This window comes from Pollachius pollachius (assembly GCF_949987615.1).
Source record: "Pollachius pollachius genome assembly, chromosome: 8".
NCBI classification, from domain to species: Eukaryota; Metazoa; Chordata; class Actinopteri; order Gadiformes; family Gadidae; genus Pollachius; species Pollachius pollachius.
In genome coordinates, this window is record NC_136941.1 from 16,795,287 (window position 1) to 16,818,362 (window position 23,076).

General features: G+C 45.0%; 1 protein-coding gene across 1 annotated transcript; it reads left to right on the plus strand.

Moving 5' to 3' along the window:
- Positions 1–1,326: 1,326 nt before the first annotated feature.
- Positions 1,327–22,038, plus strand: dlgap4a (discs, large homolog-associated protein 4a; the record flags this gene model as incomplete). Its single annotated transcript, XM_079741683.1, has 11 exons — positions 1,327–2,550; positions 3,066–3,304; positions 3,920–3,997; positions 4,549–4,696; positions 5,199–5,421; positions 14,056–14,612; positions 14,736–14,833; positions 17,044–17,483; positions 18,160–18,251; positions 18,606–18,758; positions 19,307–22,038. 11 exons carry the CDS (start codon positions 1,327–1,329, stop codon positions 19,529–19,531), a joined length of 3,477 nt encoding a protein of 1,158 aa, XP_079597809.1. The 3' UTR covers positions 19,532–22,038.
- Between the last annotated feature and the right edge of the window lie 1,038 nt (positions 22,039–23,076).

The following is a 23,076-nucleotide window of genomic DNA, read 5'->3' on the forward strand; positions in this document are numbered from 1 at the left end:
CAAACTGCGGTGGTCACCGTGGAAACTGATGGGGTTATTGACGAGACAACATACAGCGTTGACTCCGTTCTCTGAGGAACTCACACATTCCTCCTCCTGTTCACTTAGAGCAGGGCTGTGTGGCCAGGGATCTTCACAGGCTGTCTGGCCTTTGATGTGGCAGCTCGTTAATATTCAGATCCATTCCCAAATCGAAGTAAGATGAAGGATGACGCAAGACGTTTGGAGTGAATAGGGTAAAGTTAAACGTCTCTTTGAAGGTATCTGTCAGATCTGCAATGTTGTGGTTTGTGACATTTACCCTCACATTTGATATGACACCTCAAAGCAGAGCGCCACCTATTAACATGAATGGATTTCCATTTGAACTGAAGCAGAAAAACAGGAACGATTCTCAGTGTGTCATAGCCAGGAAATAAATATCTTATTAGACGGTACGTAGATCATAAAAAATTGCAAATTACCCAGAATGATTTTTGGAAATAGGCAATTAATTTTTCGATTTCAAACTAACAGCAGGTGTTGACTATTAAGCAAATATACATGAATGACTCATACTCACAATTCAATGAATTAATTCCTGCAAAAGCTTGGTGCAGTACTGTTTTTGAGTGCTTGGTGACTCGATTTTTTAATTATGCTGTAGACATAACAAATGGCCCAGTATTATTCATATTATATGTTTTTTCTATGTATAATTCATAGTCATGGAATCAATCACTGTTTGATTCCATGTTTGTTTCTTTCATGACATGCACATCTAGGTTTGCTTACATTAGAAAACATCAACTAATAATAATGTTGAGAGGCATTCTTGTGTGTCATTTGGTCTAATGAATAAAAAAGCATAAGAAAGCTGGATTGAAATGTTCGGTGGCGGTACAGCTGTGTTCTATGCTGTACAACAACTAGTGCTCCCTCTAGTGGTCAGATTTTCCAGCTAAATAGTTCAGGATCATTTTAAAGAAATATTGCCTACCTCTGCCTCTTCTTTTCTATGTTGTAGCATCTATCATGTGTATCATGTATTTCTGAATGCTCTGATGATATATTAAATATTATATGAACGGAACAAGACGAAAAAAAACGATTTACATGATTTACAACCGTTTTATTTAATAGTAGTAATTCTTCAGATGTGCCTTTGACCTGTCAAGACATCCATCTCCGTGAAATAAGCTCAAGGATATCCCAATCCTGATGACTCACGACATGATCTGTCCTTGAACTAAACTCTCTCCGTGTCTCTGTGTCCAGGGTGATCTGTGCTGCTCTGCGGACCCACGCCACCCGCAGACATGTTTTAAGGACAGCGCCAGAGCCACCATGAAAGGGTTAGGAGGCAACCGCAGCCGTCACCTGTCTGACTCCTGCGAGCCCATGGGAGGTTCTCAGAAGCCCCTCTGCCCCATGACCTCCGACCCCCACGGCTCCTTCATGCTGACGTCTACCATGAGCCACTACGGCACGCTGGACCCCCACTTCCACCAGTTCCCCGCCACCAGCCCCGCTCAGCTGCCCCCCGACTGCCTGCTTCCCTTCAACCAGATGTCCAGCAGCAGCACCTTCCCCCGGCTGCACTTCACCTCCCAGCAGGCCGACCAGGCCATCTGCCCCCAGGGCTGCATCCCCGGCGCCGGGGGCCCTGGGGCCAGGCAGGGCAGCAGGGGCAGCACCCTCTCCGGCTCCCTCTCCATGGGCATGGGCCTGGGCCTGGACCTCAGTGGGGGCCCCATGATAACCAGCGGCTCGGCCACCATCTCCTCGGCCACGGCGGCCAAGATGAACCGCCTGCCCTCCAACCTGCTGGACCAGCTGGAGCGCCACCTGCCCCTGCAGCGCGACGGCTTCAGCACGCTGCAGTTCCACCGGGGACGCATGTCCAAGCAGCGCAGCGAGAGCCCCGGGCGCATCCGCCACCTCATGCACTCGGTCCAGAAGCTCTTCGCCAAGTCCCAGTCGCTGGAGGGCTCCGTGATGAAGGGCAGCCTGAACGGCCGCACGGCGGGAGGGCCAGGCGGAGCCGGGGACGCAGGGGACGACGGTTGCCGGGTGACCCGCCGGAGCAAGAGTAAAGACCGGGCCAAGACGGAGGGGTCCAAGCAGAGGCCGAGGCCCAACACGATAGCGCTGTGGAGCTCGGACGACGCCCTGGACAGCGACGGCGGGGGCCTCAATGCGGTGGGGTACGGCAACCCTCTGAGCATGATGACACTGGGGCGGGCGGTGTCAGACAGCCAGGCCGCCCTCCGGCACCCCATCCCGCAGGGCTACAACACCATCGCGGCGTCCCACACCCTGAGGACGTCCAAGAGCAGCGGGGACCTCAAGTTCCTGGCCTGCCAAGGGACCATGCAGTTAGAGGGCCAGGCGGAGGAGGGCCGGGGGAGGGCCGGTAAGGGGGACACGCTGGTGAAGAGGGGGTCTTGGTCCACGCTGACCCTCACCCAGGCCAGGCAGGTCCTGCAGAAGGGCTCGGCTTCGGTCAACAAGGCTCTACTGAAATCGACCAAGTCGTGCCACCAGGACCTGGCACAGCAATACCTTCAGGTGGGCTTTCACGCTCCCCGTTTCATCAGCAATCTGGCCAGCAGATCGATGTCATTAATCACCATCCTGAATTTTCAATTTAATTGTTTTTTTCGTTTCTAAGGAATGCTTGGCAAAGGCTTTTCAGGTTCTGCTGGTAATGAGTTAATTAAATTACATAGAGAAAAAAAAAGGTTCCTAATTGCCCATTTTTAATTAATAATATACTTTTTATCATATTATAAAAAAGAGCTCTAACGAGTATTGTTATTTATCTTTCTCTGTGCCAGATATTATTCTGGGAATGGAGTTTTGTATTTTTTAAGGGGTCTGCACAACCACACAATGTTTCATCAGGTATACCACATTAATAAGACCAAAGGCCAAGTCAACCCAATACTTCTAGGTCATTACAACATTAACGTATAAAATGCAGTGTGTGTAAGGCCCATTCTAACATGTTTTAAACAGAGGATCACATGACCACATACCCTACTGTATATATATATATGTATATACATGTTTGTGTCCTGCAGGTCCCTCTGGGGGACTGGTCCGGCTCTCTGTGCCCAGGCAAGGCTGGGGGGTCAGAGATCCCCTGCAGGAGGATGCGCAGCGGCAGCTACGTCAAGGCCATGGGCGACGTGGAGGACAGCGAGGAGGACTCGGAGGGGAGCCCCAAACCCTCGCCCAAGTCGGCAGCCCGCCGCCAGAGCTACCTGAAGGCCACCCACCTGTCCCTGAGTGAGCAGCCCGCTCCTCTTCTTCCACACAAGTGAGGCCCCCTACGCTGCTTCCTCCGGTCGCCCACCGTCGCTCGTAATAATATTAACAACTTGATGCTTCCTTCATTAAGGACAGTGAGTCGCTCAGTGAGTCAAACAATTCAACTTTATTTGTGTATAATAGTTTGAGCAACATAGCAATAAAAAGGAATATAAAGAGAATCAAAGAGCTAAGCTGAACTTAATCGTGAACTAAAGCGTTTTAGTTCAGTAAGTAGGTTAATTTGTAGGTTTATTTTTTCATTCATTGCTTGGTTTAAAAATGGAACGTGAAAGTATAATTCATTCATAATTAATACAAATTCAAAATGCTGTTTAATATATGTATTATCTCTGAGACACTGTCCGAAAAGCTGGTCACCAGGGGGCAGTATCTTGCCACAAGGAAAACACACCAACATCAAAGCACTCAAAGCAAAGCAATACTACGATGTCGATATTAAACTATCAACACATTAAAATCGTATTATCATTGTTATACCTAAATATGAATATATTTTCTTTAAGAAGAAGGGCAACAAAGAAAAAAGACGAATCCTATTGACTAAGGAAAACATAGGTGAAATGTGTTGCCCTGTGCTTTACCCCTACGTCTGTATGGACAGGCCTCGTTGCTACAATCTCATGCGGGAGGACTTTCTCTGGTGCCCGCTACAAAGTGCATGCTCTATGCAGCAGCTGAGGTCAGTGTTGTCTAGCAGACACGGTCGGGCTAGTGTGGACTTCTGCCCCCCCAACCTACCCACACCCTACCTCTTACCACCACTAACTACCCCCAGCACCTACCAGCACGGCCTATCACTGTTTTCTCTGTTCTCTTAACCTTCCCAGTGTCCTGCCCTTCCTCTTCTCTGGTTTATGAAATGTACCTTGCAGGTATCCCTCAGTGATGTTCTAGTAACCTGTGACACCCCCTGTGACACCTGTTTTGTGGTCATTACATCATCATTGCATCAACACTGATCCTAATGGTATAAAGTTACTCCACTCTTGAAACCTCCAACTTATTTGTCCCTGCGTGTATCCCACCAACAGCAGCAGCACCCAGCACAGACAAAAACCTGCATGATCCAGAGTTAGTCATTCATTTGAATAGTTTGACCTAAAATCATCTCACCCCTTCATCTCAACTACAAAATACCAGGGGTCATTAAAAAAAAATGCTGCTTGATGTCTTCAATCAGGGAACCCCCTTGTTTTGGGGGAATTAACTCTGAAACACTTCACCCCACAGCTCGCTTCCATATCTAAAAGAGCAGTCTACGAACCGGAGCCTGGACAACCTGGACTGCCTGTTGGGTCCGGTGGAAGCTCCTCCCTGCATCTGGAACAGTGACTTCAAACACAGCTTTGGGACCCTCGGCAGGGGCATTGGTGCTCAGGTACGGCTTCTCCAGTCTTCTCCACATAGTAGGCTTTTGTTGGTTGCAAGAGGAGCAAAGTTGTCTAATCTCAACTATAATATATATATATATATATATATATATATATATATATATATATATATATATATATATATATATATATATGAGACTTATGTAATGTCATTCAAACATAAATAGCAATCTAAAAACCGCGACATTATGCATGCCTTTTGAGTTATCTTGTTCACAAATGAATAGAAAATAGAACTTACACATAAGCATGTGCATGAGATAGTTTAAAATTAACTTGCCGGTGGAAAGAACAAGTTGTATGAACAGGCAAACCAAATATGTCTGGTTATGTTTAGACATGTTATTATTAGGCCCATTCATGTGAAGAAAAATGAATCAGTGGCATGAATGACGGCTCTACCCCTTCGCTGACCTTTAACTCCCATCCAGTGAGCGGGGCATTGGGGTGCATGCCTATGAGACCTGACCTGTTTGCGTGTTCTCACAGGTGTGTGGGCAGGTCTGCGGTCGCATTGTTCCTCCGTATTATGAAGGCGAATCCCAGGCGGTGGACGCCTTGGATCTTCCGGCCGCCACGTGCTTCCGCTCGCGTAGTCATAGTTACCTGCGGGCCATCCAGGCCGGCTGCTCCCAGGACGACGACACGGCCTCCATGGACTCGGACTCGCCCCCGCCCACCTCGACGCGGTGTGCCTACAGTTCCCACCCGAGTGAGTATATAACACCCAGGATACGCTGTGGGGTGAGGTTATGGATGTATTCAGTTGTTTATTGGAGGCTGAAGAAATGAAAAGTGCTGACTGCTCTTTCTCCATTTTATCTTATCAGATAACACAGCGCCCATATATATATATATATATATATATATATATATATATATATATATATATATATATATATATATATATATATATATATATATATATATATATATATATATATATATATAAAATGTAATGCATTGTTTATAATGTTCATAAGTGTTCGGTGTACTTAACAGTAACGTAAGGCCTAATAAGAAAATATGGAACCACGGTCTGTTTGTCTTTATTGAGTGTTTTGAACATATAATCAAACATTCATATCTAAACCGCCAATGTTAACAAATTAAAATGTTGTTATATATGAATGAATTCAATCATATAAAATAGTGGAATTAAATGTGTGGTTTGTACCAGAATATATCGAGAACCACCGGCAGAAAGTGAAACTTGAAGTCACGATTTAAATCTACATCAGTGTAGGTATATAAAACGATATGGCTAGGGAGATTTCTCATGGGGAAATCTATTGGTCCCGTTTGAGTTATATACGCCCGGTCTTGAGCCCATGGGTCCGGTGCAGTACCGGTCCAGTACCGGTCCACCCCCGGCCCACTACGGGTCCCGCGTCTAGACTGTGAGCTCCCCTTCCCGCGGCTGCGCTGGTCAAACAAATGGAACGTACCTGCATTGACGCACACGCATGAACGAGGATATGACTCATCTGGACCAATCGCCTGGCTTATCGATGTCACCGAGGACGGGAATCATCCAATCGCGTTCACCGTGCGCCTCTGGGCAAAACGTGGACTCCAATCCTCATTGTTTAGGGCGTGTTCTTCAAATCTTTTCTTCAGAGCGTCGTTGTGTGTGTGAGAGACAAAACGAAAGACATCCCTCTGCTTCAGTCCATCGAGACAGATTTTTTGAATGGAATAGAGCTAAGGACAGTCCAGACGTATACGAGACGGTAAGTGAACGAACCGCGGTTGTTAATATACTGGCTGTCGTGTTGTGAAGGTTAGCAGCCGGCTAACTCTGGCGGCTAACCGCCACCGTGGAAAGAAAGGGGAGAAATCGTGTCGTTAGCAGTGGCTAAGATGCTAGCCACTGGGCTGAATAACAGTCACGTTATACTCCTGATGGCCCAACATGAAGGACCAACCCACAGATGATTTGTTAGTATCATTGTGGAAAAACACGCTAAACGTTGCTTCCGTTTGTTACAAGTACATGAGCGACATCTGGATACTGGCTTTCAGCCTGGTTTTCTCCCAATGTGAACTGGCCGTGAAGCCAGCTAACCCCAGTTCAATTACGCATCACGGGTTCTGTGATACAGTAAAGATCGTTAGTGTATACGGTCGGCATTTTAACCCTAACACTGTACTTTGGTGAATCGTCAACGTGGATATGGGTGTAATCGCTAGGTTTATTAAACGTCTCTTTATTAAACCTGCCGTTCTCTGCTGTCGGGATCTTTCGGTACGCCCTGCCAGCAGCTCATGAGGGGAGAGCTTGCCTGGTAACCTTAAAGTTATAGGCGACTGACACAGTTTATTCAAAACGTTACACAAATATTTAACACTTGTGTTAAGGTGTACAGTTATCACCTATGGTGCTCCAGTAATTAAGATGTTCATCTGCAGATAGAGTCCCAACTAACAAGTCAATAACTCTAGAGTAAACTTCTGCAGTAAACTGCTTGGTAACCATGGGCTGTTCTCCTCCCTGTTTGTAAACGCTGTTGTACTAGAATCTATTTCCTTGGGCAATGGATCTTGGCATCATGTCACAGAACCTGTTGAGCTGTTTATTGCAGTAATTTTCTTAAGCCATCTGTTCTCATTGCTTGTCTAGAGTACTTTCAGACGTGAGGACATAATCCATATTTTATTATTTTCTTCGGTATTTGGTGCCTGGAAACCTTGGAGATATTCCAGCTCTAGTGGTGTCAAATGAACGCCTGCAAGGAAGTGGATGTCTTCTGCACTGACTGGACCACTGGTTTATTTAGTACTACCCAGAATCATCCCTAATGGAACGATCTCCATTCTTAATGGGCACTAAATATTGATCTTATTCATAATTGCATTTTTGTTTTCATGCCATGATTAGCCTCTATGTAATGTTACTTTTTTGATATTTGGTTGCCTTTATTGTGTCAGAGAAATGCATCTAGAAATGCATCTAGTGCTCCATATGCCAAACGACATTGCATTGATAGACTATGAGTCACCCTCACCGTCTTCCTGTTAGTATCCACGATGAGGTAATCTGTGTGACTCAGTGGGTGAAGCCGACTCTAGTTTCACAATAAGGTCGGCAGCAGTTTCAGGTTTACAGGTGTACGCACAGCGTTATCTGATGTTTTAGATGGGGTTATTATCCCAATAACATGCCACATTGTATATCTACTCATGTTGAGCTTTGAACAACCTCTTGACACACTTGCATCTCACATACTTTTGATTAGATTTGTTTTTATTAGACTACACAAGCAATCTTGTGTAGGGCTGAACGATTTGGGGAAATAATCTAATTGCTATTATTTTGACCAATATTGCGATTGCGATTTTTATAATTTATTAAGTTCCTTATGTTGTGTATTATTAACTAAAAAATAAATAAATCATTCTTTAGTATGACCAAAACAACATTGGAAGCAGTCAACATAAAAAGTGCTCTTTCCTTTAGGCCAGGCCGATGTGTTGAGATTAATTTATATTATAAACTTCTTTTTTTAACTATTGAATTGTAAAATAATTGAAATGAATGAATCGTACTGATTTCCAGCCAGTAACGGTAACAAATCACTTTTTTGTTAAAAAAAAGTGATTTTTCTTTTTTTTATCACAGCCATTGTGATTTGCATACCGCGTTCTACTACATCGCGATTTCGATTTGAATTCGATTAATCGTTCAGCCCTTATCTTGTGTATTGTTCTAGCAGTGGCACATTCTTTAGAAATACATTTTGTACAAAGACTTACTTCCCTCGTCACTATGAATACATTCATGTCATGATCACACCTTGACCAATTGTATCTGACACATTGAACAACAGTGGCACTTGTTCAGTAATCCGGTGGTAGTATGCTATCTATCAGGTTTAGGTGATTCAGGACATCCCAGTGAAAGGAAATGCTTGCGCTATGAATAGTCGACTGAGAAATATAATTTGATATTTTCTTGAACTCTGCATTTTAAAAGCAAGTTCTGCTACCCTAGCTGTCAGAAGTGTTTGCTTTATCAATCATCATTGTAACTCTGTTTTCTTTTTGCTTTGAAAGAATCTTTTATTCTTTTCAAACAAAGAAGCTGGTTGGCTGTTTATTGTGACATGCAATAGATATCTCTCTTTGACTGTTTACTTCCTGCCTTTCTGGGCCTACAGGTTGACACTATCTATTTTGTTGGGCAACATAGAAGGCCTCAATACTGCCTGTGTGTACCATTTAGAAAATCGTTTATATTGGGTTCACGCTTTGTGAATGTTGAGTTGAGGTCAACTCAAGCCTGATGCTAATCAACACACTTTTTCTAGGCAAAAATACTGACAAATGTGATCAATTAGACAATGTGTGTCGGTGGGTTAGTGAGACTTCTTGGATAAGCAGTCTTCTCCAATATGTTAACTATATTTTTGGGAGATTATTTATTATTTTTATCTGTTACTGAAGCTTGATTTAAACATATTTGACACGAGCAAGTGTGTGGTGAAGATACATGACACCAATGGGGTTATTCCTGTTCCCGATCATTTATAATTGACGTTGTTCCATAAACACAAGCTTGAGCACACTCTAAATATTTACTACCATCATACACACATCAACTTGTAAATAAAACGGATTGCAAAGGAAGATGCAAATGACAAGCAAAGGGTAATATGTCCATTTGGGACAGAGCCTTGATTGAAGCAGAATCTTAAGACTTTTGAACAAGTGTTGTTTAAGCATGACTGGATAAAGTGTTGGTCAAGATTGTCAAGATGGTAGCTACACTGAGGATGGATAATCGCAATCGATCTGTTGCAGATGACAGAGCCAACAGCAGGCTGGATGGTTTTATTAGACATGCACATCCTGCAGCAGGAAGAAGGCTTTATAGCTTTTAGCCTCTTTAACCTCCGACCAAGAAAGATCCGGTGCAGCGCCTTGGATATCATTAATTGAAACCTTTTCTTTTTTCCGGTATCCCCATTTCGGAAAACCGAAACGGAAAGATGCCTGAACAGTGCCGTGGCATCTATCACACGGGCACGCTTCAGGGCACACTGCAACAGCCAGCAGATAGTCACTCACAATTTGAACACTGCCTACTCGGATCACAGACCAATGCGCGCCTGTGTTTTAGGCATTTGCTCTGTCAGCGGTAGGACTAAAATGAGCAAGCTTAATGTGAACTCTGCACCTCTCTTGGGAGACGCTTCTTATCAGGAAGGGATGTCCATTATCCTAAATGGTATCCTAAGTGTCCGTTAACAGCACTTTTTGAGTAAAGAAGGTATTTAGAAGAGGTATTTACATCAGCAGAACATGCATGAAAAGTACTTTACATTCAGCTGCAGACTGAATGTTGCAAAATAGCACTATGGGGTTGATAAAGAATGATAAGGTAATTAAGGCCTACCTAAATCAATCAACCTCTACACTTGAACTTCACATTTGTCACTGGTTTTAATGGAGCCTCAACATCTCTGGCTTTACGAAGACTGCCGCAGCAGATAACTCTTGCTATGTCTGAAGAAGATTATCAAGCCGAAAAAATGGATGTAGCCACAAACAGCCGGTCTACTCGCTGGGCACCGAGCCCGTTGGTAGTGGTGTTTGTGCGGGCCATGATGGCACAAATCAACCAGGGACACGAGACTGGATTGGGCTCCTTCCCCAAGGGTGTCGGTAATCTGCACGTGGCCCACTTTGTAAAGACCTGATGCTCACAAGCAATATTAAGTCCTTATTTGGTGATGCTTAGAATGAATAGATTTCATATCCATTCCCTTCCTCCCATTTGAGAATACTTAGCTTTAAATGTAGATCACGTCAGGAATATTTAATTGGAGCATATTTGTATATTTGCACAGCACAACACAAACGGCACATTCATTTTTTTAAATGCCCTCTTATTATTGAGAGGTATTCCAAAAATGTGTGCCATTTCTGAGGGTCATTAGGATTACAATATAGTACATTATTCCCCTTGTTGGTTGATGGATTTCAGCCAAAATTACTGTTACGGTCAAATGGGAGTGTTTGTGGGAAGACAAGACAGTGTATATCAGTGGAGCTGTTTCCAGACCTTTTCTTTTTTGTCATTGTATGTGTCTCATGTTGGCAGCGTTTACGATGGGTGTATTCGTGAGTCACAGGCCTTACGCCTGAACTCCAAAACCCTGGGATTGTAGGGTGCTGTGGCAGGAATTTGGATCAACACTGGAGAATGAGAGCCAATGACGACTGATGGATTATTCTATTTCATATTTATGTTAAGCTTGCTTGTGATTTGCCTACACGGAGCGCCTGCCGTGTGAACACCCTAGAAGAACTGGACCTGGAGTATAACACTTTTCTGAGTCTCTCAAACAGTCATTAATCACCGTCATCCAGCTGTTAAAATACATATCCCCCTCCCTCTTCCTCTGTAGAACGACTATGTTATTTCACTCTAGTTGGCCTGCCTCAGCCCACCGCAACCCTACAATTAGCTACTGGTGACGGAGTAAGAGTCACCCTCCTCCTGGCAGAACTTTTCCTTGGCTGCGTGACAGATCCGGCCTGCTGACGAGTAAGCCCCTCTCGGGCCTAATTGTGAATCATTTTTTATTGCATTGTTTTCGGGGTGTTGGGAGATCTATTGAGTGAGTGTTTATTTGTCTGTCTGAGAGGGTTCCAGACAGTAGTTCAACGGACAACGCTTTGTCGGCCGGGATTTGCTCTTCAGGATAATGTGACAACCTTTCTGGATTTTAAGTGAAGAAGTGACGTAAGCAGAGGTTATTTGAGGCATAAATGGAGGGGATGGGTAAAATGTATATTGTATATATTCTGTTATGAATATGAGAGGTGCAAAGATCCACTGACGATTTTGTTATTCCATCAGTAATCTTAATCGTATTTTTTTGGAAAAAAAATAAAGTCTGAACTATTTTAAGGAAAGATTTTGACCGCCTTACAGTGAAGAGTCAGTCCATGCAATGTAACATTTCAGCAAATAAGTCTAGACTTTAGGTAACGCTTAAGTCCGTTTTAAAGAAGATGTGCTTGAATGTCAACAAAGTAACTTTGTTCGGAAAAAATTATATTCAACTTTTGTTATTTTATGCATGAAAAAGCAGTTGATGACTCAGAACAATGCCATGTGCATTGCATTGTAAATGAGTGTGTGTGCTGCACTTTAATAAGGTTAGTGTTGCATGGCATAAGGGAACCCAATCCCAATACCCTGCCATTTAAAAATGGTACAAAACCCTGTTCTTAGTTCCGGTATACAGCAGATAAGTGTGTTAAGCCGTATTTCCTAGGAGTTGCTTCGATGTGGGACAGTGTGTGTATGCAGTGCTTTGTATCCACTCCCTGCTGGCATGGTGGACTTGTCATCAGTTATTATTTTCTCTCATATGCATGCTAGCTTTAATTTGAGCACCAGAGGCATAACTTCAAGTAACTCTATAAACTGAAGGCACATAGTATTTTTCTGTAGGAAGCACTCTACTTATTTAATTCCTAGTACATCAAGTGGATGACTTCTATGAAAAAACGTTGAACACCAAACAATGCGTTTGTTGCTTGCCATCATCGGAAGAACTCAAGGTGGATAAACTGATCAGCAACGGAAAAACTTCAAATTATTACTTTGAAGATGCGCTTCACTGCAAAACACAGGATATTTTCAATGTCCTTTTCAGTCTTCATAATTTCCGAGCTTCTTTCGACAGGCCAGCTATGCTCTCCACTGCAACACTTGATATTTCTTACAATTTATTACAAAGTAAAAAAGTATAGCGATTTTGTGTCAAACCATAAAGTTAAGACTATGCTGTTTAATGAGTGATTTGGTTTCAAATATATATAGTTAACTATACAAAACAATCATAAACTTAAGTATACAAGACATCAGATTACTGCATGCCATGTAAAAGCTTTCTTTACCCTATGACCGTGAAAAACCTATTCATGGTCAAAAACAGCTTACATGAACTGCAAGTCTTGCACTTCATGGGGATGAGGCTCAAACCCAGGATTATTAGCCTGCACACTGCAGTAGTGACCTAAATTTGACTGAACACAGACTACTCAATGCACCATCTTGGCGGAGCTCTGCGCTCCTGATGTTGTAGTTGTTTGTCGTGGTATTGTTTCAGTATCGATCAAAATATTTAGGCAAGTATCGTATGGAAGTCATAATTCTGGTATCATGACAGCACTAATCCCTATGTCCTAACTAGTTAACAAGATATCATTCTAAACACGTATTTTATTGACAACCGTGTGTCACAAGAAATCTTATTTGTGGAACTTTAAAGGAACATTATGCAAATATACTGTATTAAATTATACAATTGCCATGATATGTCATCAGAGATTAAGGGAGCATACTAAACCTGAATACTGACTTCGCCTGACAACAATGATAAGCCAGTATGTTCTCCAGCATGTTCTACAATGGGGAAAACTAAGAGTTGCATTTGAAAAATTGAGACAGCTCCCAAGAGGGATGCCACATGAACTGGTTTTTCTTATTGAAAAAAAATATTAATTGCAAACGCAAACCCATTTTATACATTAACTGATCAACTTACAGTGCATGACTCGACGTTGCTGTTCATTGTGGAAATGGAAGTCTAGGCTCAGTATACATTTGTATGGATGCAAATGGAATTCACAACATTTAAATATTATACTTTGAAATCAAAGTCATCCGAATTTATCCGTTTTGAATTCACTTATTTGAAATTGAAATATGACATTTCAAGTTGTGCTGTTCAAATATGTTGTTGGATGTCAAATAACTCTTCTTCGCTTGATTCAATGTTACATATTGCCTTTTTTAATATCCTTTTATCAATCTAGAGCACAAATACCCTCTATCTATTTGGGAAAGATGGAGCATCCCTTTTTAAAGATAATACAAATGATCTTTTGTATTCTTCATCCGGCTGTTTAAATACTACAGGATAACAATGTCAGTGGATCATGTTTCTATCCAGCAGCTGTTCAATCTAGGATCTATCTCCCAATGAACAGTAGGACCTAGTTTCCATACTATCAGTCCCTGGAGATAAGGGGGCGGAGGCAGGGTGTGATAATGACGTCAATGGAACACAGTCCGTAGGTTCACAGGTAGTGCAGTGAGTGCACTCTGCTGCCCGGTAGGGAGGGTTCAGGAAAACAAGAAGCAGGATTGTTTTTGCAGGTAGTCGGTTGATGTGTCTGTATAACGGGCTGCAGCTGGATAGATGGCTAGCTGGGTGCTTGATGTTCATCATGGTTGAAGTTCTGGCCCTCCGGCATGGACGAAAACAATCCAAACAGCAGAGCCCCGGCGTCAACCCTCCCGTTTCCATCTTTTGTTTTCCAGCTGCGGTCAGTAGGAAGGCTCCCCCGGTCCCCCCCCGGACCACCTGCAAGCCACTGATCTCCATCACGCTGCAGAGCAGCACCGAGTCGGCCCAGGACACCTACCTGGAGCAGCAGGAGCACGCCAGCGACGCCAACAGCCAGTCCGGACGCAGCAACTCCTCCGACAGCCTCTGTAGCATCCGCACCGGCACTCTGGCTAAGGGCACCCTGCCCCCGGCCCGGGCCTCCGTCTGTACCCCCACGCCCATAGCCGCCTTCGTGGCCCCCCTCCCCGCCTCCGTCCCGGGCCTCGCTCTGTCCGCCTCGGTCACCCACATCCCCACCACCACCGCCCCTCCAGCCCCGGTGACCCCCATCCCTGCCCCTCGAGACATCCCTGTCACTACCGCGACCACCAACACCACCGCCCTCTCCACTGTCTCCACCATCAGCACTACTGTCACCACCACCTCTTCCTCTACTCAGTCCCAGAATGACACCGTGAGCTGCAGGCTCATCTCAGAGAAGTTTGTCATCTGCGAGCCCAAGAGGAAACTGTCTTCCATCGGAATACAGGTAACACAGTGGCCCCCTTTTACGGCATGGTTCGCAATGTGTTATTGATCCTGGTCATTCCTTCTGTCAGTGCATGCACACAAGGCTTCTGTGGATAAAGTGTAGTTTTGTTGTGCTTGGCAGGTGGACTGCTTGGTGCCCATCCCAAGAGAGAAAGCTCTAGCCCTGACCTCGCCGCTCAGATTCCAGTCCATCGGAGTCCAAGTGGAGAACGGCCGGCCGTAAGGACTCTACTTTCTGCCATAGAGTTATTCTAATAGCGTGTTAAAGGTACTGTGTGTATGAATTACGAATTCCTTTCTCAGTACTGGCCCATCGGGCCGGTTAGTGAACTGCAGCCTGCTCGAGCTCACGCATCAGACTACTGGAGTGCGAGCTCAGTGACAGTTGGTTGAGACAATAAGGATCCTAAACTGAATATAGTTATGCTCAAAAATAAACGTTATAGAAATTACAAAAGCAATGAATGAACGTCCACTTTTTCCGCTATCTTCGCTTAAACATCACTCCCTTCCTTTTTCACGTCAAAACAGTGCAGGGCTCCAGACTAACTTTTTTCACTAGGAGCACTGTGGCCCCTAACTGAAAATTTTAGGGGCACATCCAGAAATTTTAGAGGCACACACCGTAAATCAACATGCCAATGTGGTTCTCTCATTTTTTTTCACTGTATTACTAATACATATTTTGATAATAGATGCAGAAATTATAATGTGCGGTTTCAAATTCAGTGTCACATTTTTTTGTGATTCTCATCTATACCAACTGTTTCCACGTGTGCGCGCATGCGTTCGATGAGCACGGAAGCGACAGTTTCAGGGGAGTGCGTCCGATTGTCAGGAAGCTGCGCCTCCTCTCTGCCCGCTCGCCTCTACATTGAGAATGCAGCAGGCGCGACAAACGCCTCACGTGTGAAAAGCCCTTTATGGCACACGAAGTCCTGACCGGGTTCGGGTACCTGCGGGTACAGACGCCTGAACATCATTGCGATTGCGAGCGAGACTTCTCCGGGGCTGGTCTCTCGGGGGGGGTGCGGAATGTAATTCGCGCAGCTGTCGAAACACGGGTCGGCTGCGGTTTTAAATATTGCGGGTACAGGGGGGTGCGGGTTTGCAAAATAAGACCCCTGCAGGACTCTGGCACTGGCACACTAGCCGCAGGTCGGAAGAACGAGCCAATAGCTTGCTCACAGAGACGTTTACGCACGCTCGATATTTAATCTCTAGGACCCTCCCCCTCCACACATTAGCCACTAAGAGTGGCCATTCCCTATCCTTCTCACACTCATTGGCCTGCTACAGAATCCGGATTAGTTGACGCGCCCCTTCCCCGTTTAACGTGTAAAAAAAACAACAAGAATGTGCGCCCACATGTAAAATTCAGTCGCACAATCTCACATTTTGGTCGCAAAATGCGACCATTTGGTCGTAGTCTGGAGCCCTGCAGTGCCAGTTTTAATGATAGAAATCAGCCCAAAGCTCCTCCTACGCATCGGAGAGAGTCTGGATGGTATTATTAAGTTAATTTACTATTGTAAATTAATATTTGCAATGAAGAAGATGAATGCATTTAGGAATCCTAGCCCCCTTCAAATCTTGCTACGTTTATATTCTTTTTGCGGTAGGATTTACTCCCATCAGATCAGGCTCACTTATTCATAACCAGTTCCTTCCGAGGTTGTGAAGCTCCAGGCCTTTTCCTTCCTAGTGTACCTTGTTTTGTTTTCTCCTCTCCAGCCCGTTTAATCCGGCTGACTGGCCCTCAGCGCGCCGCTGTCTGCAGCCCTGTCTCCAATGTCCCACTAGCTTTTCCCAGCAGAGTCGGGGGGGCCAAGGTCACCCAGCAGTCAGCCCAGAGCCCCTGATTGATGCTCTGTAGCTCTGGTTCTGACAATAGTGAAGTGACCATTGTAGCGGGGAGGCTGGTCGTTCACAATCCCCAGCGCATTGTCATTTGCTCTAATCACATTTCGTCTCCGCTGCGCCGTGCAATCTTTGAAGGCAGCAGTCCATCTTGCCTCATGTGGTCTCCTCTCTGCTACCCTCGTTCGCCACACTCTCGGAAATAGGCTCCAGTTTCCGGTCGCCTCGCCTCCGCCGCTGAAATCTATAATATGCCATTGATAATCGATCATTTCCATATTAACACATCTGCATAATCAGACAGTTAGGTTAATCACCACAGAGACTGGAAAATGGGTGGAGGGAGGGAATGACCAGTAGCATAGGATTGCAGGTCAGAATCAAGCCTGGATCGGGTTAGAAGTTACTAGTTACAAGGCCGTATCACCTATGAGGTCAGCAAGCCCACGGTCCGGGCTCAGACACCCAGCTACGTTTCCTTGTTCCTCCACTCAATCATTCATACTTGTATGAATATATTTGATGGCTAATGTGTGTGTGTGTGTGTGTGTGTGTGTGTGTGTGTCCAGTCTCAGCCGGGACAGCAGCATGGCCTCCAGGCAGAACACAGTGTCAGAGCCCCAGGACTCCCTGGAAGCCCCGTCAGCAGTCAACTGCACCAACAGCCAGGCAGGCACCAACACCAATGCAAACGGCCCCAGCGCCGACGACAGCGCCCCGAGGTCACTGAAACACACGCCCTCTGCAATGGTCAGGATACCCACGGAGCCCCTGGTGGACCCGGCGCTGGACCCCTCGTCCCTCCCGCCCCCGCACCCCAGCCTGGGCACGGAGAACGGCAGCGCGCAGCCCGGGGACGAGGGCACGGGCGACGCCCTGTCTGCCGCACCCGCCTGCCTCCGCGACGGGAACTGGTTCCTGAAGCTGCTGCAGGCGGAGACGGGCCGCATGGAGGGCTGGTGTCAGCAGATGGAGCTGGAGACCAAAGACAACCCGCTCTCAGAAGAGGGTAAGATGACGCCGTGGTGTTTTCTCTGTATGACGATCTGATTTAGGTGCACAAACGAGGCTTTGAGTTGACATTGAGGTGGCCTGGACCACTCTGGTCTCAGGCGTGAGATGAGTTATGGGGGAGGGGGGAGGACATGGCGGAGAGACAAGGAGAGGCTTATTACGGCTAAAGTTCTGCAGTAGCGCTGCTCGTTAGGCATTAAGTAAGCACCGGTGCAGCCGAAGCAGAGCCACAGCCGACTGCTTATCTCTCCGTTTCAACTCCCGGAATACCACAGAGGCTTTCAGAGCTGCTTTCCCTTCTGCAGCGGCCTTAAATATGCATGAGTAAAAAAAAAAAAATGGATCCAAAAATACACCATCAGTAGATGCTCCATAACACTATAAATCCCCCTGCTTGTTATACATTAGATCGATGACTTCTTCCCCATGTCGATAGGCAACCGTATTCTGTGTTTTACTGCACTTTCCTATTGGAGTTGTAGTTTGTGCTAGCTACGCGCCATAGGAAACCCGTGCATGTATCTTATTTCCCTGCAAAAGATATGCAAACCAGACACTGCTGGTGTTGGCCTCGTTTTGTTTCCCAGTACACAACCCGCATGTCTGGTGCAGCTGCTCTGCTTGTCCTCACATGAGCCTGTAATGATTTTCCCCGTCCCCCTGGTGTGCAGTGCTTGGGACGGTGCGCAGTGCGGTGGGAAGCGCCCAGCTCCTCATCGCCAGCAAGTTCCAGCAGTTCAGAGGGCTCTGTGAGGAGAACCTGGTGAGTCCTGCTGGTCCTAGCCATCTTCCTAATGCCCTTCACCGCTCACCCCCCTCATATCCGTACCGCGCATGCTTCTGGTCTCCGGCCACTTTCACACCCTTTTTGTCCAAGTAAATACTTGGCTCGGTAATGCGGAAGGATAAGTGGGAGGGAGGAGGCTTGGGATAGAGGCTCTTGGGCGCCAGAGGCAAACGCCCACATACGTGCAAACCAGCTCACCCCGACACACTGAAACTCGAGCAGTGCTTTGCAGTACATTTAACTTGCACTGCTGCAGTCCACTGCACCCCCTGTTGTCCGGTGAGCCGAATTACAAGTCTTAACAAACCAACCCTGCCGTGCGTGGTTTAGGACGTGAACTCCAACCCGAGGCCCACAGCACAAGACCTGGCCGGGTTCTGGGATCTGCTGCAGCTGACCGTGGAGGACATAAGCCTGAAGTTTGACGAGCTCTACCAACTCAAAGCCAACAACTGGGAGTTTCCTGAAAAACCAGCGATCAAGGTACAGAGAGCAACATTGCTCGTTCACAGAGCAATGGCATGTGGCATGGCAAAATATTAAATAGCTTTTGTTGAGCTTTTTGCACCATGTTTGCATTTCATTTAATTTATCTAAACCTCAGTGCTCATGCAGATCCTTTAAACTTTAAAGGAGTTTGGACAGGCTTAGGTTATCTAACATTGATAATACAGACTTGTTTTACTGTTTTTGAGGTCCTATATCAGATCTTGGGTTGACCAGTCTGTGTGCGTCTCATTGCTGTGTGTATATGTACAGCAAAACTTTATTTAGATTTACACCTTTCGGGATTTCATTGTGACTGTGCTTATGAGGAAATTGGGAAAGCAAGATGTCTTATATTTTACTGCATCTTCAGATGTAGAAATTAAATGTTGTATAGGTGACAATGCAATGACTAATAAAGTCTATATCTATCTATCTATATAAAGTGGACTTTAAAATCCTTTCGTAAAATAAACATAAAAATACAACTCTAAAGGAGGGAGGGAAGCAATCCAGCGTGTTTATTATCCTGTGTCCATCCACAGGAGGAGAAGAAGCCCCTCTCAGCCTCCGTGCCAAAGAAACCCCTGAAGCCTAAGCTGGCGGCGGGGAAAGACCGCAGCGTGGACTCGGCCGTGGACAAGCAGCGGCAGGAGGCCAGGAAGCGGCTGTTGGCGGCCAAGCGCGCCGCATCCACCCGACAGAACTCGGCCACGGAGAGCGCCGACAGCATAGAGATCTACGTGCCCGAAGCCCAGACCCGCCTCTGAGGGGTGGGGAGGAGCGTCTGAAGGGAAGGGAGGAGCTGAGAGGAGCAGCAACTCCCCCGATCCAGACCCTCCAACCCTACCCTCCTGGAGACACATCATCACTTATGCACACAAGCCCCCCCAGACCCACCAGGGATGACCATGCAGAAGGACAGGGGCGTGCGTAGGTCTTCTCTCCAACAGAAGGCGGACTGGGCAGCTTTCGGGGGGCTATCCAGACCCCCATCCCCTTCCCAGACCCCCTCCCCCCATAATTATTAGAGAACTGTCTTCCGGCTGCCGTCGGGACCGAAGAGACTTTTGACAGACGGATGTTTAAATCTAATGTTATTATTGTTATTAATATTGAGCGTATAATAATAATAATTATTCTCTCCCAAAATTATATCAAGACTGTCTTACTTGTATTTTGGAGAGAGACTCCAACCTCCCCTCTCGTCTTTTTATCGTTTTGTTTTTCCTTTTTCCTTGTGAGCTGAACAAACCTCTTGGTTGTACCAGAAGTTTACGCTGACACTCTACTCCCCGCCCCTCCCCCCTTGGACCCGAGTCTTCAGTAGGCAAGTCCTGCCTGGTTTACGAGCCTAGCTACCGCCACCCCCCTCCCCACACCACACACACACTCAGGACGCACACGCAGGTGTACTCGCTGTCTGCATAAGTCTTCCTATTCTCGCTTTGTAATAGGCCTGGCTGCCACCCCATCCAACGCGGTGTGTGTGTGTGTGTGTTGTGCGTAAGCTTCACCGTGTAATAACTTACTTACTAGGTCTGTATGATACGACTTTACTCTTTAGCAGTAGACAAAGAACGACGACAACCACCACCATCCACCAGGAACCAGAGGACGCCGGTAGCATATGTTGTTGTGAGGATCACTCTCTGGTTGTTGCCATGTTCATTTTGTAAATGTTCTACAGCAGATTATTTGTTTAGAAAGAGGTCCGTGTTGAGTACCCAGGTAGTTTTTTATAGACAGAGTACATGTGCTGTCATATTTTAGCTCTCGATGCAATCATTCACTCCACTTTCTCTCACACACACACACACGCACACTACAATGCTGCTTGTGTATGTGCAAGTCATTTCGTTCAAAGTCTTATTTTTTTTTTCATATTTTCACCTTTTCTTTTCTAACGGGATATGAGAAACGACTGAGGCGTCGGCGTTGTGCACTCCAGGAGAATGCAGTAAATGTATGCATTTTAATATTCATCTGAATTTTGATGCCACCTTTCAATTCACTTTACTTTCTTTTGTACCCCTGATCATTCTACTTTGACACTGCATCCCCATGTGATGTAGGGGACCAAATCCATCACCACTTTAGCATTCCCTCTCCCACCACACTGCAGTAGTATGCTTCTCGGCTGGGCGTCAACTTGCTCCTGGAAAGGAAATCGAACTTAATTTAGCAATAAAAATGTAATGAAAAATGTACATTCAACGTAGCTATGGATATGTGTAATATTACATGCCCACTCTTAATTAGTTTGATAGGACCTCTTCAGTTAGGTTGCATTATTATTTAAAAAACTTCCCTTTCTCTTCTTCTGGTACTGAGGTTTTTACACATTGATAAAATTCTCAGGGTAAGCACTTATATAAACGTCACAAACCATTAAGGAAAATATAAATATTGATGTATTATTACCACTACTCTGAAGTTGTATAAACAATAACTAGGCATGAAGAACCAATGGTTTTGGTTTACTGCAGTAACATGTGAGTGCACTGGGCTTTACTTGCCTTACTGCTCCAACTGAAGAAGAACAATTTGGTCACTCAGTCTCCTTTCTAGCAGCATAGCTTCCCTTCCCTGTCCAGACATGCACTGTTGACATGCACTGTTGACATGGAACAACTATGGTACTTTTGGTTTTTTTCATTATGTTTTTTTTTCCATGACTTGTGTCCAACAGGCGTCTATATTTAAATCTGATGGTGCTGTAGAGGCTGGGCTTGTGTGCATATAGTGGCACAGAGCTTGAAGAGTAATTTATTCAGTTGTCGACATTTCAAAGTCACTCAAAGGTTATTTTCAAGTGAAGGTTTATTCAATTATTGCTTTTTATGAGGAAACCTGTAGTACTGCTCCATTTGAGCACCTTTTATTTTTATTTACACATTTGTCAATTCACTGCAGTTCTCTATACTATTTCAACCACACGCACTGCAATGTAAAAGTATATTTCACATTGGAAACAGCTTGTTTCAAATGTGTTTTCGTAGATTTGTCTCATGGTTATTTCAGTCGTGGGGATATATCTAAACATTTTCTTACAATAACAAATAATTTCATCTCAAACTTCTCCCACAAATGCTAGTTTGCAAACACAAAAACTGCACTCCCATTTTTTTGATTTTACATTTCAATTGATTTCAGATATGGAAATGCTGGGATCATGACGCCAGATATTTATTTTATTCAGTTGTATTTGTATTCCATCAGCAATGGACATGTACGTCTCATTGTCCAAACATCATTAAACATCCCTTTTGCTACATGTCCTGGTCATCCTTCTTGCTATTTTATCATCTCTACTATCTTGGTAATATTGGCTCTTGAGTTGATATTGCTAACACACCTTGACCCGGAGACTTGGATATTATTGTGTTAGCATTCAAAACATGGCCTTCCAGATGCAAATACCATAGCTGGTGTAATTTAAATGTCTTTTGAATGGGTCTATTGAAAGTATGGGAAAAAAAACTTGTTTCAGGAAGGCGTTCAGGATTTGTACATCAAAGTGTTGAAACTGTGACAGTGAAGAAGTGCTGGCATCCTCCTTTTAATATCGTTTACGAGCTGGATCCCTTTATTGCTCCTTATGTTGAACTCATAAGAGTGCATGACTTGATCAGGGATCTTCTGAAGGTTTGTTTACCGGAACTTAGTGAGTTCAAAAGGGCTACTCATTGGACAACAAGCAACTCTTGATGGCAGAATATGTGTACATTGGTGAGCACGCTATTTAGCCACCGTGTGGACATGGCAATGACTTCAAATGACTAGGTCAAAATACTTTAACTTCTACTCTGCATATAATTGAGCCATTATAAAAAACTGCAATTCACTTTTTTGAGGAAGTCGGTTATAGGTCTCATTAGTCTTGGTAACGCCGACAGCTGCCAATCATCTGGAGGGACTTTCCATATTTAATAAGGCCGTAGTCAATATGTGATTTGATTGGTTCTCATATTCTACCTTTACCAGAAAGGGAATGCCACTGTCATCCAATTATGTTAACTGATGTGCCATCCCCAAATTCTGAATGGGATGCGTAACAAACGAGTCATTACATAGGGCTTGATCAACCTCGTTCCAGGGCGTAATCGACTCATGACCGGACGTCTGGACCGTGATGAGTTTTATTGGCCAGAGAGGGGAACATACTCTCAGTTAGTGTTACATCGGTTTAGCGGCGAGGGAGAGGTCGGGACTGTTGATAGAAATATATCCGTTTTCCTCCTTGTTATTCTTGTAAATGTATTATTCTCCTCGCTCACGGGAGGTGGACAGCTCATAGGAAGTAAGATACGAG